The sequence below is a fragment of the Buteo buteo genome, chromosome 21, assembly GCF_964188355.1.
Source record: "Buteo buteo chromosome 21, bButBut1.hap1.1, whole genome shotgun sequence".
Lineage (NCBI taxonomy): Eukaryota > Metazoa > Chordata > Aves > Accipitriformes > Accipitridae > Buteo > Buteo buteo.
In genome coordinates, this window is record NC_134191.1 from 17,199,655 (window position 1) to 17,219,997 (window position 20,343).

Here is a 20,343-nt window from a genome sequence, read left to right on the forward strand (position 1 = left end):
GGCATAGCATGCAGGCAAGTAGTAGACCACTCTGAAAGTAATTCATACTCTAACTGGTTTCAGAGAGAAGTGACAAACACAGGAGAAAACATCACATTCACAGCTATGTCTACAGCTCTGTCATTTTATGTCTATCCTATAAAGCCACTAAGGTATAAAACCATTGATCTCCTTTATTAAAATTGACATTTATTTTCCAGTACATTTTACCAAAGTTTAAATGCCAAATTTGATGTTGTGGAAAAAAGTCTCTATACATGCTTCCCTTTTGCTAATAGAGATTTCTTTTGGTATAATTAAGATTTGTGCATTTGGACTGCTACAGTTTCTGCTGAGAAAGCACATGAAGCAAATTTCATCTAATACATTCAATATAGGACATCATGGCAGCTCTTTCAAAGCTATTAAAATACCTAATGAAATTTCACAATGAAACTAGTCAAATAGAATCAGATCCAGAAGTGATTCCATATCCACTTTGGGTTATATATGAAAATCAATTTTTCACTGGGCTTTTAAGCATTTATTAAATAAATGGACTCATGCTTGCTTACTTGCTTATGTGGGTTGTGTTCTTAAAAGAAGAAACAAAAATATTGCTGACAGAGTACAATAACAAAAATACTGTCAGTGCCTGACACATTACAAAAGGTCCACCTTGTCATCCACGTGGACTGATGACAACCTACACAAACATTTATATTCCAAAACTTTTGGGTTTGAGCTAAGATTTAAATCTTAGTGTGATATTTTAGGTATTTTATAAAATATAGTCCTTTTTTCTCCGTATTTTCCACGGATTCAGTGTGAGCATTTGACCTAACTAGATTCAGCCTCCAATAATGAGTGTTTTATGAGTTAATGGAAAATTTTTTAGTTATGTATTTAGGACACAGCCAAAGATAGAGGTCATGTTAATTAGACTGCTCCAGGGTTACTGTAACTCCATGGTCACTTGACAAAAGGGAAGAGGTCTATTCAAGTGACTGCCTGGCAAGAGAATAGAGCTCTTATGTGTGATAGTCTCCACACCTGCCCACCAAGCTTCCCCTTCAGGCACAGAGGCCAATCTGTTGAGAATGACCTGACCTGCTGAAGGATCTATTTATACACAAATTTTAGCCCTGGACCAAAACTGCTTGAATGCCAAGCAACTGGCCCAAATACAATCTTCTCAGTAACATTTACTATCTCAGAATCAAATAGTTATAAATCAGGCGTTCATACATTCATAATACTTGCCCAAATTTTATAATGCTTTACCATAAATTCCTTTACTTTGCATGTTTTTCTTTTCCCTTAATGTAATTACATGAGTTAAGAGCTGCACACACTCTAATTTCTGGGTCTTTTCAATTAGAGGCAATCCTTTCTATAGTTTGAACTTAAAAATGAAATTAGAATTGCACACTGCATGCCAAGGCCTTCTTTGCAAGCCAGCCACAACATACAAATTATATAGTTATATGTGGATGATGGTCTTCATGTTCTATATAATAAATATTTTCCATAAACAAAATTTACAGTACTGGAAATTCCTTTTTTTCAATATAATCACCACAATATTTAGAGAAATGGGGAATATATGCCTCAGGAATAATTCCCTAGATAGCTGAAGGTAGGATCTTCTAATGAATTAGCACAACCATTAAGACAAAGTTGCTGACACAAAATGTTATTTATCATAAGCAGGTGTGTAACGTAAATGTGGAATGTTCCACTCTCCACTCTTCTGTAACTTGCATAAGGCTGGAGCAGTCGCTTCTCTGAGGAGCAGTACAAACTCTCCAGGGTTTCCTGGCACAGTGAGGCACACAGGGTAAAAAAAAAGTATTTTTAGCATACATACTCCCCCAAGCAAGCCAAAGTCAGATATATATATGGGGCTTGATGTGCAGCACCCCAAAGGAAAGGCCAATTTTCCTCAGATTTTGGGAAGGTCAAGGAATCACTCAGTTAACTCTGTCTCCCCTGACCACTCCTCTCCCCCTTCGAAACACATGGGTTCCCCCAGAGTTCTTTGTTGAATAGATGAACTCTACGTAACCACAGTATAGGGATAAATTAATAAATTAAATAACAATGTAAGGACCTGAACAGATCAACCTTTATCATAAAGAAGGACATCAGGAGTTCACCTTGGAAAAATCAGATGGAAAAGATTCTGCAAGACAACAACTAAGGAAAATTTTTGGCAGAACTCAGAACTCTCTGGGAAATTTTCCTATAAAGCTGATTGTGCAACACAGCCTGAAGCCACAGATAGCATTGAAAACTTTTAGGACCTTGTTTTGAATTTTTCACTCATACCAGTTCTTTCTTTTACTCCAAAGGAATAGAAATCAAGCGTAGGCCAAACAGAACTATATCTACCTCACTGTAAAGAAGATTTTAAATCTTTGTATAATGAAGGTTAAGTTACTTACCCTACTACTACTATTACAAAATCCAATAAATTCCATCCATTTCTAACATATGCATTGGGGTGTAATAATAATCCATATGCTATAATCTTCAAAAATGTTTCAACTGTAAAAATTATCAGGAAGGCATATTCTACTTTTTCCTGTAAAAGACAAAAAAAGTACAATGAAAGACAACATAATTTAACAGCTCTCTTACTGGTTAGAATTTAGAGTAAGTGGGTAAGATGTATTCATCAGGACTAAGGAGATACAATACTTCATGACAGTTTATTTTACAGGTTTTAATTGCATAGCACTTAATGATAGCTGTACTTAGAAGGTTATAATAACATAATTGCATGAGATTTTCCTGTTTTCACATTCTGTGAGAGAAAAGGGCTCTGTTTCTGCAAACATGGAAGCATAGTGTACCTTTGCTCAAGTAAATAGTCCCATCCATGTCAATAGGATTCTTTGCATTCATTAAAACCAGAAAATGCTGTAGAACAGGGCCCTGGAAATATCCTTAAAAGGTATGCAGTGGTATACTTACTTTCACTATTCATTATATCAGCCTTTATTTAATTAGCACTCACAGAGTTCTACCTAATAAGGGAGTTTGAGACAGGGTTATCCCATACTAAGGAGATTCAAAAAGTTATAAGCTATTTAACAGGGTCTTCATTTAATTTTACACTGTCTTGCAACCTTTTCATCTTGACATGGAAGTTTACATTGACTTATTTTTCCCTCCACATAACCAGAATTTCTTTAAATCAACCTAATATGCTTGAAGAAATTTTAAGTTAGTATATCAGAACCTTGTATCATTGAAGCCCCAACTTCAGATTCGTTTCAATGCTTTTTTTAAACATTATTAGTTTCTTCAATTTACCAAAATCCTTATTTTAAACAGAGCTATACATTGAATCTCTTTTCCTAGCTAATCAGGTAATATTTTTTGTGGTGGCTTCTTTCTATAGTAATAGCATATTTGAATTGGATAAATTGTAAAAGTAACTGCTATCAAAACAGATCTGTTAACACGTTTGTTCTTTTTACCTTCACAAATCATCATTTCACCACTTTGTATAATACTTTGTTTAGTTATCTGTTGCTGTGCAAATATTAGAGCCAAGAATAAAAGACACAAAGAGAATGATTCATTTTTTTAAAACTTGTTCAGGAACACATGTTGCTCACTTACCACACACAATGTTAATTATACAGACTATAACTGCTCAGTAAGGATTACATCTCCTACTATCATATACTCAAACATAGCTCAGACATTACACACAAAACTGTGTATTTGCTCTTTGTTACACAGCTTGGCACTTTCACATACAACCAAATAAAAAACAAACCTTAACTGTTTGCAGTTGAAACAAAGATCTTTACATTCTCACGTGCAAAGTCTTTAATTTGGGAAGCTAGATTTCTTTTCCTCATGAAAAGGCCATTTAGGGTTGGTTACGTACAGGATGTGATATATCCATTTATAAATCTGACACTGGTGACTTACTAAGTGTAGACGCTTATCAATAAACTACATACTCCTCTCCAGGTCTTCATCTCCAACAAGCAGCACCCTAGGATCGCTATGAGAGGTGAGGCTTTCTCCTAGTGCAAAGCAAGGATTCTTGATCTCATCTCCTGCTCAGCTCAGTCCCATGCTTCTGCCTCTTTCCCCTGCTTTGAGTACACTTCATAAACACTGTAGAGCTTCACCCAAGACAGCGTCTCCTCAGCTGCATTATATTTTGCATGAGATCTTCCAGCCCAGTGAAACTGATGGATGTCCTCCTCATACTTCCTAATACTTATTTCAAAATTTTCCTTTCCACTTACTTGTTAATTTAGCACCAATAAACTGGAACAATTACTGGATAACAAGAGTGAAGTGGCCACACGGAAGAAATGTGAACGGTTTGTCCACTAAAAGCCATCAGATTTCTTTGGCTAGAGAGCACCATAGAGGTTCGATAATATGAATTACCAACATTCCTGAGAAACATACTGCAAAAATGCTTAAATTGAAGCAAATCCTACCATGTACACATTTCACAATAACAGCTATTTCTGTCTCCCTGCATATAACTAAGTCTGCATCTTGGACCTAGAAAGATAAATAATGTAAGACAACATAAGGAAGACAAAAATATTATGGTTGGCATTTGCTATGGGCAAAATATATATTGAAATCATAGTAGTAAAATAAAAGGTGAGACGAGATATAGGAATTTTCATATACACAAAATTTCAACAGCTTCTTTACATAAAGGGAAGATAGGACACAGGACTGGATGGGACCTTCTGGGCCAAGATGACCTCTTGGGTCATCATGTCTAGTGTCCTGCTATTACAGGCAAATATGTAATTTAATTCCATCCATCATTCTACCAGATTCCATCCTAAACTATACCCTATCACTTAGCATCCACCTTTAAAAATAGTATTGGTCTTGTTCCCATTTATTTTATTTCCTTTCCCTTTTATGGAAGCAGGACTGTTTATTATTTCCTAAACAGTATTGCAGACATTCTATTATAACAATACGGGATGTAGGACAAGCTCATTTTTTAAACCCAGTGGTGAGCTTAAGGTCAGTGTGTGTCACTTAGCAGATGGACCATAAGAAACCTTGACAGCTGGACCAACAGAAGCCACATGATTCTCAGCAAGGAAAAATTTAAAGTTCTGCACCTCCAGTTAAATAATCCTACACCTATAGGGGCTAAGTTAGGACCTGGAAGTCACAGTGGGCACCAAGTTAAATATATGCTCATTGTAAATCAGACAAATTCTATACTGGGCTCTATTAGGAACAGCATGGTGAGCAAATAGAGGGAAATTATTATCCACCTCTACTCAGTGCTGTGAGGCTGCAGCACTACTACAGTTTTGGGTCTCTTAGTTCAAAAAGTGCATTGAGAAAGTGCAGACTGCAGTGAAGGAAAGATCTCCTCTCCAGCAAGGAGGAGAGTAGGAGAAGGTTGACAGTAGACTACACTACTTGAAAGGGGCTTAAAAAGATTATGAAGCCAAATGCTAGGTAGCAGCACATGGTAAAATAAGGGAAAACAGGCACAAGCTGCAGGCTTGGAGGTTCACAGGATGTTAAGAAAAACTTCTTTATCAGAAGGGTAGTGCAGAATGGGAACATGCAGCTTCAGAGCAGGAAGTTTTAAAGATGCAGCTAGGCAAAGGTACAGCTGACCTGATCTAGTGCTGGCACCAGTCCTGCTAGGAGTTGAAGGACTAGATAACCTCCAGAAGTCCCTCCCAGTTAACAGTTCTGTAATTTCTATTATTCTGATAATTCTTACATGATCGTAGGGAAAAGTACAGGTATTTGTACATGCCCTGAATCTACTTACACCCACTACACATCCAACATGAAAAAGCCCCTGCATTCTACATAATGTTGAACACTGGGAAAGTTTTCCTTCCTTTCTGTGGAAGAATGGAAATGTTTCCTTCTACCTCATTCCCTGCTGTAAAGCATATATATGCCTGGTTCCAGAATTTGCCTCTAGAAACATATATTCATAATGGATACAAGATAGAAACAGGGATGATGCTATTAACGAAGCCAATGGCACAAGGGAAAGATGCTTTGTAACAATAGCCACTGGGCAATCCAAAAGCTATGATTTCTTGAAAACCTTGAGAAAAGGAACACAGATTTTTCTATATATCTACAACCAAAGAGGCCTATAATTTTCCATTCCAAAAATTTCATTTTTCCTCTCTTCCTTCTTTCATTCCTTTCTTTTTCTTTCATGCTCTCACACACTTAATTTTTTTTAAAATCACAACTTGTGTCTTCCACAGAGGCCAGATGAATAATTTGGCCCAGTAGTTAACAATATTCAAAGTACAGGCTGTGCTTTCTTTACAGACTGTTGTTTTTTTCAAGTAGGCAGCCAACAGATGTTCTAACACAAACTGCAAATCTAACAACCTGCTCACCCTCAGGAAGGTACTGGCAGTCCCTTCTCACGCTTCTGTAACTCCTTGCCAGTCACTACGGACATCAATTTTTCCCTCTGCAACTGAGACACATCTGTAGGCCATACATCACCTAGCATGTCCAGAGCTTAAGCAACCATTGCTCAGGACTAAATACTTTAATCTATCATACAATTTTCAGTATTATTGGAAGCGTTGCAGAGGTAGGGTTGCTATGTAAAAATAAAGCAGTAAGAGATAATTTAAAAATACAGACTGAAGACTGCAGTTCTAACAGTTTATGATGCACACATTTATCTGCTTTTTTTCTCTATAGTGGAGAAAACTATTCCCTACACATCTTATTTTGTTCAAATTAGTTGAGATCTTTAAGTGAATATATTATTTCATTAAAAATGGAAGTAGGAACACTAAGAAATAAGACAACCAAACAACAAATAAGGAAATACATAAGACTGAGTGATTGCCTGAAAATTTTGGTTCTAAGAAATTGCACAGATTAAATTAGAAATCGTATATAATTTCCAGTATCTATTATTGCATTTAGTTCTATATGGCATCAAAAAAGTAGCAGAGAAAAAAACAGACAGCTGTAAATCTAAGGAAGATATGAAGCACAAAAATATGTTTGTGTTACTAAGGATCTAATCCTATGGCTGCATAGATTAATAGTAGTTTGTTCACTGATTTGCTACCATGCAGAGCTAGGTCATCTCTCATTACAGGCGGCTGATTCCTGCAAGGCTGTCTAACACTTCTGTTAACGTTGCTCCGAATCTTCAAGTCTCGGCAATCTTTTTCTGAATATATGATGCAACAACAGGACTGATAAGATACATTGTCTTTCTGATAGAGACCAATGAGCCCCACTTTGATGTTGATCATGGAGTACAAAACTTATCTACTGAGTTTCAGTGAAGTCATTAGAACTTCATTTTCTCAGCAAAAAAATGCATTTGCTTTCTTATTTTAAGTAAATCATCTTAGCAGAAACCCTGTTGCTCAGGAAGAAATCTTCCCCCCCCCCACCCTAGCCAGATGGTGTATATTAGTCATCATTTATTATCTTCATATTTTCAAAATCTCTGAAAGAAATATGCAAAGCTACTGTTACATGTTGTAATGTGATGCACCAAAATTCTGCATTTAACTTAAGATGTCTCACAAGATAATTGTTTCAAAACAAAAAGTCATTAATTTGCAAAACCTTAATCTATTATGCTATGTAATTAACTCTTCTCATATTAATTTCTACCCCCTGAGCATCAGAGATGGGAATTATTTCTTAACTGGGGAAATACATTTTTGCATCCAGAATAACATACATGTATTAGAGTAAAAACTACTTAGCAGATAAAGTGACTCAATTTAAGCAAAGTAACCAAACTGATCAACTTTCTGCAGTTTAGAAATACACAAAACCAGATACTTTGGCATTCTTGATTTGGGGACTATAATCAGTCATGTGCTATTAAATAAGATGTGTGACTGATGCGTTGACAACATACAAAGCCATTTATCTTTTTGACAGACATTCTCTCAAATTCTGCCACTGGGAAAACACAGCATTTCTGAGACAGAAAAGTAACAGAGTTTTGAATTTCAAAATATAATAATTTAATTTTTCACTTCATGTACCTGTATTCCCCTGAAAATCACTTGTGACCTGCACCACAGTAATACTAAAAAAAGAAAAGTAAACCTATTTATTCCCACATGTGTAAAATGTTACAGCAGTTTCCCAATATAGAAAATGAAACAAACATGAAATCCATATACCTGGCAAAAAGAAAACAGCACTACAACTTTACTTTGTTTCTGCTTTTAAAGCTGATTAAATAATTTACTTCCTAGATTAGACATGGCAATTACTTTCCCTTTATTAAGAGAATTAAAATTACTTATCACTCAAGAATTTGGTGAAAACTATTGGGTTAACTATGTCTTTAGATACATAATAGCAAATAAGGAAGGGGGAGCTTGAAAATGTTTTTAAGGATTTGTGTTCTGATCAAACCAATTAAATTATGTTGCATCTTCCTGATCAATCCTGATTCACCTGAGGGAATACAAATACTGCTCTCACCTATGTCAGATGTCTGCATTAGCATGCTTTTAAGTGCAACTTTGCTTTTTGACACAGGAATTCTGCAGCAACTTTAGAAAATATAATTACATACCCATAATTATATTTCTTTAATACACACATGAGCCAATAGACATTTTTTCCATTCTTCAAGTGCACATGACATTCCATGTACAGGAGATCATTTTATGTTTGACCAGCAATGTCCCCTGACCTTAAATTGCTCCCAGGACACCATCATCCCCACATCTCGAAGTACAAAGAGTTGGACAGACCTCAAAATTCCTGAGGACTAGGATTCCAGTGTGGAAAAGGAGACAGCTTGTGTAGACACTTTATTTTAAAGAATCATTTAACTGCTGATATGGATTCCACTTTTGGTGACTAAATTATCTCTATGTTTCTAGCTGAGTAGTAGTATTCCTCCTTAAACAGTAACTGCTGAACAACTCTATCAAAAAGGCACCCCATCAAGACACATATGCTAAAGAAAAATGTTTTACGAAGATGTGGACAAAGATATGAATGGTTCTTTCCAAAATTCAGAAATTCAGAAGGGATTAGTGGAAAAGAGTACTGATGTGGCTAAGCCACTTTCATATATTAACTTATGGCTTTATGCATTCAGAAGCCTGTTTTGGGAAACTTTGAGAGTAAGTTTCCTAACCCTTATGATACTATCCAGCGGTCAGAGTCCAAGCACATTCTTGAATTTACAGAACTACGACAAAAAGTGTAAGCTGTGAAAGCCTGGAATAATAAAACTGAAATGAATACATTGGCTCACATGTAAAATCCAGGGCAACCTTGGGCAGGAATTTGGCATTAAGGCCCAGAAATATCTCCAATCTTCTGAGGCTCTTTATAGGACACCATCATACTACCACAGATCCATATGCTTTGGCAGTTAGCACTGGTACATCTGATAGCAAGGCTGATACTTAAAGGCCAATACCAGATGCAAACTCCGCATTTAGGAGTAGAACTAAGTAGGTGCTACACACCCTAAATGTTCTTAAACCACTTTTATATAAAACCGAAGGGATTTCACATTCCTAGTACCACTGCCGAGCAACAAATCTCACTCTCAGAATTTGCACTGTGTCCAAAGACGACACAAACCTCATTTGAACTGTGAATTCAAAATCACTTGGTATAGCCCAAATTAACAACAGTTCCACCCTCTAGATCTCAAGCAGGCATTTATGCTTGCAAGAAAAGAATGTACTATAGTACATCTCAAATACTGAGCACAGCAAATGAACAAAATGGATGCGCAAGCTCTACACTGGGGTATAATTAAGTGTAATCAAGATTAAGCATAATTAAATTTCTTAAAGTCCCTTTTTTATCAATGTAGTCTTAAAAAGCATTTGAATAACTTGCATCACTGAAATAGTTTCTCGAACTTCAAAGACAGTTTTAGCTAGCAGTAGTGCCTATACTTTCATCTGACAGATTCTGGCAGCCAGAGATAGATGAATAAGGAGATCATGTTTAACACTGATTTTTTTTTTTATTTTTCATTATTTCTTGTAATCGCTTCCTCTAAATGCACTGCAGACCTGCATTTCATCTTTGAGTATGATTGGTTCTCATATTTTTAATCATGTATTTTCCACTTTATCTTGTAAATAACACAATAATGGAGATATAGTCAAACACCTCAGTTCTGTAAATAAGCATTTGCACAGACAGGAAAATGTTGCATCCGAATGACAAATTTTCATAAATTTACCACCTACAGAAAAATTATCAACAGAGGTACAATGAACCAATCACTTCACAATGACTGTATACTTGTAAGGTGTAAAAGGCAATTTGTAGAAATGCGAATAGACAGTGAGTTTCAATCCTAAATCCATACAACTCCTACTGAAGATTGAGCACAGTATGCCAAAGACTCTGAACTGCACAACAGAAAGCAGTGCAAGTAAGCAGTAAAGAATATAAATAGAATAGAATCCAAATTACTTGGTGTCTTTCTGCCACCCTCTAATTGATGATATTCTGGAAAATAAGGTCAGCAAAATAAGGAAAGTAGAAGAGACAATATTTATGTATACTGTCACATTGTCACATAATTTTACCTTACATGGTTGACTAGAGTCAGTGTCAAGTGATGAATTAAACCTGCATCTAGTTATAAAACAGCATTAATGTTAAATATATTTTGTTACTTGCTAGCAGTTTTATTAATTTATAAGAGAGCAGGTTTTGGCTAGAAACCAGGGAGTGAGAATATTACTAGGTGTCAGGTACTTTAGCGAACATCTTGAAATTCTTTGAGAATTTATAAATGAAGAGAATTTTCTAATCCCTATAAATTCACCTCTGACCATGCAGAAACCCATGAGTAGAAAACAGATAGGAGCACTGATAGCAGTAAATCCTCTACTGATTTTTTTTTTTTTTTTTAATGTATGTTGGAACTTGGAAAACTTTCATATGTTATAGGACTAGTAACAAGCCCACTTTTTGTGTTCAACAAGTGTTTTCTTAGATACAGACTTCCCAGAACATTCAAAGAGAAACTAAAAAACAAGGACAAGGTCAAAAAAAAAAAAATCTCCAAAAGCCAAAATAAATTATTTTTCCTTAAAACAGAAAAATTCCAGACCAAAATCTCACCAGTTAAATCAACACAAACTACAATGCATTGCAGCATTTTAATATGAAACATACAAGAAAAAAAAAAATCTGCTCCAAAAATACTGTGTGAGCTTTCCCCGTGTTTTCTGTGAGCACATATGCATCTTCTTGCTAACCGTACTTAAAAAATATTTATATTGAAACTATATATACTTTTCTTAAACTGTCATAAATACGTAGACGACCTATTCAGGTGACATTTCAATAGCCTGGATTTAAGTCTATCCACTTTTTCCTATGTCCATTTTCTGATTTCTCCACAGTTTTCCAACCTGTTTATTTCAGTTTTTGAGAAATACAGTTCTGAAATGTATGAAAGAGTGGCTCTCATATGTCAGTTAATGGTCTCTTTGTGCTCAGCTTTTATGAAGGTGTCATGGTTTAACCCCAGCTGGCAACTAAGCACCACACAGCCACTTGCTTACCTCCCTCATAGTGGGATGGGGGAGAGAATCAGAAGGATAAAAGTGAGAAAACTCATGGGCTGAGATAAAGACAATTTAATAGGTAAAGTAAAAGCTGTGCACGCAAGCAAAGCAAAACAAGGAATTTATTCACTTCTTCCCATCGGCAGGCACGTGTTCAGCCATCTCCAGGAAAGCAGGGCTCCATCACGCATAACAGTGACTTGGGAAGACTCCCAACGTCTCCCCCTTCCTTCTTCCTCCCCCAGCTGTATATGCTGAAGATGACATCACATGGTCTGGAATGCCCCTTGGGTCAGTTGGGGTCAGCTGTCCTGGCTGTGTCCCCTCCCAACTTCTTGTGCACCCCCAGCCTCCTCACTGGTGGGGTGAGAAGCAGAAAAGGCCTTGACTCTATGCAAGCACTGCTCAGCAGTAATGAAAACATCTCGGCATTATCAACACTGTTTTCAGCACAAATCAGAAACACAGCCCCATACTAGCTACTATGAAGAAAATTAAATCTATCCCAGCCAAAACCAGCACAGTAGGTGAACTTGCCATAACAAAAGCCTATCCCAACAGCTTGATTATTTTCCAGAAGATAGTTCATGCAAGCTTTCTTCAAGTCACTCTGAAAGAATACGGCATCCCAAATGGAAAGGAAGTGAGAAGAGCAAAAAGTAACTTTTTGTGGGTTAGCTATTCATTGACAGCTCTATAATGTTCCAGTGCTGTGTTTCAGGAATGCCAAGGACTTTCTGTAAAAAAAAGATTAAAAAACAATACGGAGAACAGATTGGTTTTGTAGTTATGTTCTGCACTGATAGGTCAGCTGGGAAACAGAACAGTGACATATTCACTGAGTAGGTGGTTTTTGCCCTAGATTTATCCATCTGATTGCAAATCTAATTTCCACTTTCATTATCAAAGAACTGGGTAAAACCAACAGAATCATTTCATTACAGTAATTTACTCATTAATCTGTCAGATACATGACTACGGTAGCTCTTTGCCTTTGTCAGTTTACAAACTACAAAATGATTTGTTAAAAACCTACCCAGTGGGACAGTCTCTTTTTATAAATACCTTTAGCAGAATAGAAACTTTCATTACGTAAGGCTAAACAATTTAGTGTTAGTTTGGGGTTTGTGGGGTTTGTGGGAGGTTGGTTGGTTGGGTTTTGGTTTTTTACTACGATGGAGAAGGTTAAAGAAATCCCCATGAATAAGGCTTTCAAAAACTCAAACACACAAGCAAGATCTATACCTACCATATGTCCTAGTCTGACTTTGAATTCTCAGTATATGAAGGGAGGCTGTGGTTAGGTCTATTACTTAATTGGAATTTTTCTAATCATCCTTCTCAAGTTTTAAATGGCAGACCCCTAGAACAGTTGTCAACTGGGAAGCTATGTCCTACACCTGTGATCTACTACTGCCTCCTGCAAGCCAGCAAGATCAAGAAAAGAACATTTTCTTCAAATCCTCTACTTTTGTAGAGCAGTCAACTTCCATGACCAAGATTGAGTCTTCTGTAGCAGGACCGGCTACAGCATTAAAGTATTATTAAAAAAATCAACAAGGGCTTTAAAAAGTACTATAAGATGTGAATCCCTATATTGGGATAATGATATCAAGAAATTTGATCAGAGACATATGTTTTTAGTTCCTTGTTTAATATTTCCTAACATCAGACCATCACTAGAATTTCATACAGAAGGTACTGAATGCAATACATGATGTGGATATGTTACTTCTATACTGAGGAGAAGATATGATTGGTAAATAACGTGTTCCACTGTGAAAGATCTAATGCCTTTCTGCTAATGATATGCTACATGCTCTATCATCTCTTTGGAATTTTTTACTTCTAGAAAGAATTTCTTAACTACTTAGATACACATTAATTTATATTTGTTAGTAGGTAACATGCAGTACTTTACTATAAGAGATAACACTCAAAAAAGTCTAGGAAGACTGCATTACTTATAAGCGGACAACCTCCCAGAGCATTAGAAATCATAAACTACAAAAATGTCAACAGCAATGATGTTAATGAAATAAATTTTCAACTATAGGAGAGGGCAGGATAGAGCACTCCTTGTAGACACTGTTCAGAACAACAATGTGAAGAACAAAAAAAATGCATTTATCCAAACTGACAGGAGAATGGTCCACAATATCCATGAAAATATTAAAGCACAACTTTACCCTTGATTGTCTCAGTTTGCTGAAAAAGTTCTTCCTAGCACTTTTCTTCTCCTGTGGTTGTTTTTGAATCAAATGGTTAAAATGTCTATTTAACATATGTTTTTTTACCCACAATTATCAAAAATCAAAGTTTTTCCACTGAGAAAAGATTTTGTTATGAAATAATATCTTGTAGTAAATTCCAGGTATGCAAAATTTAATTTGGCTGCAGAAATTGGTATTTCCCTGCAGCAATAAAATGCAGGGAGATTCCCACTTTGTGTGCCCAGGAAGTATTTGGATAACTATGAAAGGGAAGACCTCTATAATTCTTTCAACTCGAACAGAAGGCTTAATAAACATGAGAACATTTTCATTATGCATCTGAGGGTCAGATTGCTCTGGCTGTTCCATAACCAAGAAAATGCAGATCTGTAGAGAAAATACAGTTGCAAAGTGAAACATACTCTTCTGCCATGATAGTGTTCAATGGAAGCCCTTTGCTTCCTAAAGTAAAAGGACAGTAGCCTGGACATACGTTGCAAACATAGAGCACAAGGAGAAGAAATATTAAGAGGTGGAATGGCTCCCTATAAATGTAAAGGAGCACCAAGAAAAATTCAAAAAATACTACAGCTAAAAAACCAATTTGTACCCAGTCCACAAACAAGATCAGTGATATACCTGTTTTGATTTCAGCTGTGCTCAGGTACAATACTGGTCCACTCTTCTGGAAACCCATTAAAAAAATGAAAACATATTTAGCTTGGTTCTAGTAATAGCACCATCATGAAGCCTTAATCTTTTCTTCATTCTAACCAAGATAGAAAAGTTTTCAACAAAAGTAACATTAAATTTACTAATTTTGAAAGAAAACACATGGTATACTACTGATAGTCATTGCTAAAGTATCATGAAAACTTGCCACAGTAAAAACAAAACTGAAATAACTGAATAAATTTGAAAAAATATTTTTTGTTCACTTCCTGTGATCTACAGATCAAACCTTACTGATAAAAATCTTCAACTTATGATAGAAATGAAAATATGAGTGTGCCTGCCCTGAAGCCAAATTTCTTTCTTCTCTACGGATGAATCAGCTTTCCTTCTATCTTGTGGAATGTTACTAACATTAGTTAGTGCCCCTCCAGTGCCTGCTACAATTACAGTTCCAGATTCTGCAAACAACTATGCATGTTTTTTTTAATCATATAGCCAGCCATAATATTAAAGGCAGTAAGCAGTACTCAAATATCTCAAACACTAAGTACATCCTTGTAATTTCAAAGTTACAATGCAAAATAATTTTCTTGTTTTCATTTCTATATCATTTGGCAGCCCAGGAGTTGTGTTTAGGTTTCAAATTTCTTATTTCATTTTCCAGTTCTCCATACAGAACACTATTTATTTATCAAGAAGATTATTTTACTATTCTTATTATACCCATCTGAACTGCATCTAAGCGTTTTCTTCTTTATTCCCCTATCTGGGATAGCAGTTTTGATTTCCAGAGAACTCACTGTCCACAACAATATATTTGTAAGTGCTCTGTCACTGTTTCAACTTCACTTCCATTACCACTATAAGACAGTTTGACTATATCAGCACCTCCTCTTTCTCCACCTATAAAACTGCTCTCCAGCTGATGTAAAATGTCACAGTCCCTGTGACTTCCTCCCACCTATACAGTGAGATAGACCCTAAAGCGTATTTACAAATTGTGTTCTTGAAAGTAATTACATGGAACAAGAGTTGTTACTTCCCATTTGGAAAGATTAGGCTTTTTCCGTTAGAGAATTGGAGTCTCAACTACTTCCAAGTAGGCAAGAAAAAAACTGTTATTTTGATCAGATACAAATCACTGAAAGACTAAGAGCCAAAAACAAAAAAAATTTTTTTTCCTTCACTCACATGCACAGAATTTCAAAAACATGCATTTGCTGAAGATGTTCATGTGTAGTCAGCCCTATATTTTCCCAGCTTTCATGTACTTCAATACTTGTAAAAATGAAATAGCAATCATTAGGAATTCCCCAAAAGCTAGGTTAATTTAATCTCATGTGCATTCTATGTAACTCATGAATTCATATTAGACATTCCTACACTTTTATGTATTTACAACAGAACTGGACAATTCTACTAACGACCCTCAGCCTACCTGGCCCACCAAGACAGTCCATCCAGATTTTCCCATTTTGTTGAGGAGAGAGGAAGAGTTGTTAGGTGACAAATAAAGCTAAAAAGTCAAATTCTATGTATTGCAAAGATTGCAAAGTACATAAAAAGAGTCAGGTACCATTAGCACATTTAAGTGAGAACTTAAATACATTGAACAGCAGAAAAGAAATCCAATGGAGTTAGTTGTGAAGCTTCTCTTTGGTTTGACGGCATGCAACACCATCATTTGTTAAAAATACATAAAGAAAATTACTGAATTAATACCATGCATCACCTCCAGAAGTAGGAGAAAACTCATTGTTATCAACCTGAGGCGTTATCTGTTAACCCAAGGTGTTATCTGTTAACCCATCCCACTTTGTCCACACGGGTAGGATATAAGGATTGCACTACAAACTCCTTTTTCGATTTGACCTATTCTATAACCATTTATGTTATCTCTCTGGTATCAAACTTACTTCTTACAGATTAGCCCCTAAATTTTCTCTGTTGCACAAACAAAGAAAAAAGAAGAATCTTCATCACTTCTAGGGAATCTGATTGCCTAAGTGAGGAAATTTCACAGCCAGAATAACTGAATTGAAAAATCTTATTAGACTCCCACTGTTTCAGTGATTTGAAGAAAGCTCTAAAAAATTTATTATTCTATTTTAAGTTTTAGTAAGTATAACAACTAAAATACAAGTCTGTGTACCTTAATGGCCTGGAAGTTGCTGACATATGGAAATAAGTTTATACTGCATATTGGTTTTTAAAATAGCTATTGAAACATTTACAAATATTTTCACAATCCACTACTACAACATCAAATGGCCAGTGAAAATATTGGAAAAACTGAGGTTTTAAAATTAGCCTTTAACATGGGATGAAGACTAAAAGGAATTTACCCTACAGAGCCTTAATTCTGAATCACTTTGGAATAAGCAACCACCATTTTTTTTTCTCTTTTGCTAACTGGCCATTTTTCATTGGAAGTTTTCTAGTGTGATTCCACAACACCAATCTCTTGAATTTGAAAAGAGAGACTGCATCTTTGCAGAAAAAATGCCCAATACTCTGCAAATTGAGTCCTCAAAGACAAACAAAATGCTTTAATTAAAGCTATTTCTTTTGCTTAGTGCTATTTCTAACTTACAATTTGCCAAAGGCATTGTTTTACTCATGTTTCGATGGAATACTTAGCACAGCATGAAATAGATGGCGTCTCCTCTGTAGCGAAAGTGAAAGGTTGACTTCTGCCCTGGGCATCTTTTATTTTCTATGAAAGCTTAGAGGTAGAAACTGAAGCATGATAATTGAACCTTGAAGGAAAAAGTAGTGACATTAAAACAACTGCTTCTGTCAAGTGATAAATAGCCTGTGTTGTGATATATTTAATTTGTAAGAATAAATTGATAGTGTTAATAAACATTAAAGGGAGTTACCAAATGGGACATGCTTATAGCTAGTAAACCCCACTTATCATCGTTCCAAGTAAAGGTGCACGTTAGTATCTGACAAAAAAAATGGATAATTCATATAATCTTTTAAAAAAAAAATCAGCATTTACATTTATTATACATGGCATATTAAAAACGTGTTTTCATATTCTCCAGTGCCCAAGGCAAAAACCTGAAAGTGCCAGTGGAAATAACAAATGATGTAATAGAAGTGTGTAAAACCTGAGGCAATAATACGTCGTAGTCAGAATCCAATGGTTTTGCTCAAGTGACATACACATTTGCACTCAAAAGTTTTGCCTTTTTTCCTTTGGTTAAAGCTATCAAAGCAGCAGTCTCCTAGTGAGGTGTGTCAGAACTAATGTAGCTGAATGTAGTTCACTGTAATTGAAAGTAATTCATGCTGTCACATTTACTGTAACGAGAGGTCACATCTCGAGGGCCATAAATGTTGTTCACATTAATCGTAACTGACACCTTCCTCCTCCTTCAGGGAAATTCAGCCATATTACATGGCTTAGTTCACATCCTTTTTAAGCATCTGAACTTCTTTATGTTTGGAGGTTTTTGTTGTTTGTTTGGGGTTTGGATTTTTTTAAAGAAAAATAGGCAAAAATACCAGCAAGAAATTCTGCCTTGTACATTATAATAAAGTCATCTCACAGAAAAGTACATAACAATAATTACACTATCTTCAAAAATCCCACATATTACTAAAAATTATGACCTAACATCTGCCTATTCTGGAAGCAGAAACGGTCCTTAAGTTATATGTACATATAGGCCATATTCAAAAGCAGTAATTAAGAATGCAACATACTATGTAATGACCAACTGGACTGCATGCATTAATTTTATACTAGTACTTAAATATATGATGGTTTAGGAATCATAAGGTCACACAGTAAACAACGTATTTATTTTGGAATGTTAAAATCTGTACTGACCATGTCAGGGAACAAACCCTCATTCTCAACATTAACATGTATTTCAAACCTGGTATTTAAACTATGATACCATTTCCTTTTTAAATAGTAAATAGTAATTTGGGTTTTTACAGCATGTAAGACTAAACCTCCCCCCCCCATGTGACAGAGCTACACACTTGAAGAAAGCTCTTCCAAGCACTGAATGCATGTGTTCTCCATGAATAATTAACACAGTTCACAGAAAACTATAAGCTTTTAATCTGTATGCTTAGCTTATGCTGGAAATATAGTTAAAAGACTAAACATGCCAAAGAAGAAAAAGTAGCATGCAAAAACACACTGGAGGGGGTTGACCAGAGAATAACCTTAATTTCTTAGTTTTATTTTTGTTGGGTTGACCAAGAATCTGGCTTTTATTCTTGAAAAGAAAAGTACCTGAGCCACAATTAACAAATAGCATCTTAGCTCAGATTTAAAAGCTTAGGGTTTTTTTTCTAACAGATCCTCATGGGAATGTAAAATATAAATTTTCATTTATTTACAGCAACAAATGATAATATTTATGATACAAAGGTTCACTGATGACTCTCAGAATTGAGTATTAAACTGTCAAAGACAACAAAAACAGGAACACAAAAACAGCTTCCATTCTACAATAGGTTAGAATAATTTGTTATTTTTTGAAAGGCAGATTAGCCTTAAAGTTACAATTATTTAAAATGGAACATAGCCCCCCAAGAAAATCAGTTGCTTGATTCTCCTCTAGCATAAATCAGTAGTAATGCCACTGAAATCAGATAAATTAGGTGAGTGTACGAATTTTATAAGAATCAAAACTGAAAAGACTCCAGACTCACTATCTATCACAGAACACAACTTTTCAGGCATAAATAGAAATGATTCCTTTAAAGACCTATTTTTCTGTTGTCTGACAATGTCTTTTAGTTTTGGTGAGGCATCCAGCAATTGTGGAATTTCCTACAGTAGTATTTGGTGTAGAGCTACATAAAACATTCCTAAGAGCCCAGCAGCAAGTGTGCTAAAGGATCTAGTCCTACTCTTCAAGAGAAAAGAAACATCAAAAAAAAAAAGCATTATTTCAGTGAAATAAAAAGGCCATATTATGCTTATTCTTCTTACTTATGATTAACCTTAACTATTGCTACATTTTTAACATCACTCAACACCTTTCAGAAATAAATCTAGGTTTTGCTTCAAAATAGGTATGCACTTCACATTTTAATATCTCCACACTATTACATAATATTTGTTCTGTGCCAGTATCTACAATAGTCTTCATGGTTCTTGTTGTACCAAACATACAAACAAGAATGAAAACATGACTTACATTCTAAAATAGTTCTCCATCTTAGTCTTATCTGCATTATAATTCCATCAGTTTCTTTCTCTGTATGAGACATTTTGGCACTTCTGCCAAAGTACCTCATTTACTCTTAATTTCACAGGTTATCATTAATCTATACATTTCCAATATGTTATCACTTAGGAAAGTAGCTCAAAAATCATAGTGAAACTATATTCCAATAAATCATTGCCATTAATCTATCATCAGTACAAAAGGTATATATAATTAAATACCTACAGGCCTTTAACTAAGGAAGTGACTTTTGCCTTACAAATACTATCTTTCTTGTTCTATAAAGAATAAGCCAGAAAGTGAAAATACATTTAGATAATAAATCATGCACTGCTATTGAATCCTAAGAGACCATAGCTACTTGAAGCTGATGAGTTACTTGCTTAGGACTCTCCATGTACTTCAATAACCCATAAATCACTAATTTCAAAGTTTTTGGTGAGAAGAAGCAGCACCACCAATTAACTGTTCTGAATAAACTCTGGGTATTTTTATGGGTTTGTGGATATTCTAAAGTTTATTTTTGTACATTAAATTCACAAAAAGTATACGGTCTAGCACTTTCTTAGGTTTGGGGGTAGACCAAGAGACATTTTATTAATGTGTTAGTAAATTCTGATTTGCATCTTTTTCCTATTTGATTTCTTGATTCTTTGCTGCACTCTTTTCCAGCAAAGTTGACAGCATGTAGATAATATGAGGTTG

The 20,343-nt window shown here is 35.3% G+C and overlaps 1 protein-coding gene across 2 annotated transcripts in view; it reads right to left on the reverse strand.

The window, feature by feature from the left end:
* Positions 1–20,343, reverse strand: part of CACNA1D (calcium voltage-gated channel subunit alpha1 D) — a 197,469-nt gene that overhangs the window by 124,783 nt on the left and 52,343 nt on the right. For both annotated transcript variants that reach the window (XM_075053572.1, XM_075053574.1), the window contains exon 4: positions 2,427–2,566. In XM_075053572.1, coding sequence (XP_074909673.1) covers positions 2,427–2,566 — 140 coding nt within the window. The remainder of the gene's footprint in view (positions 1–2,426; positions 2,567–20,343) is intronic.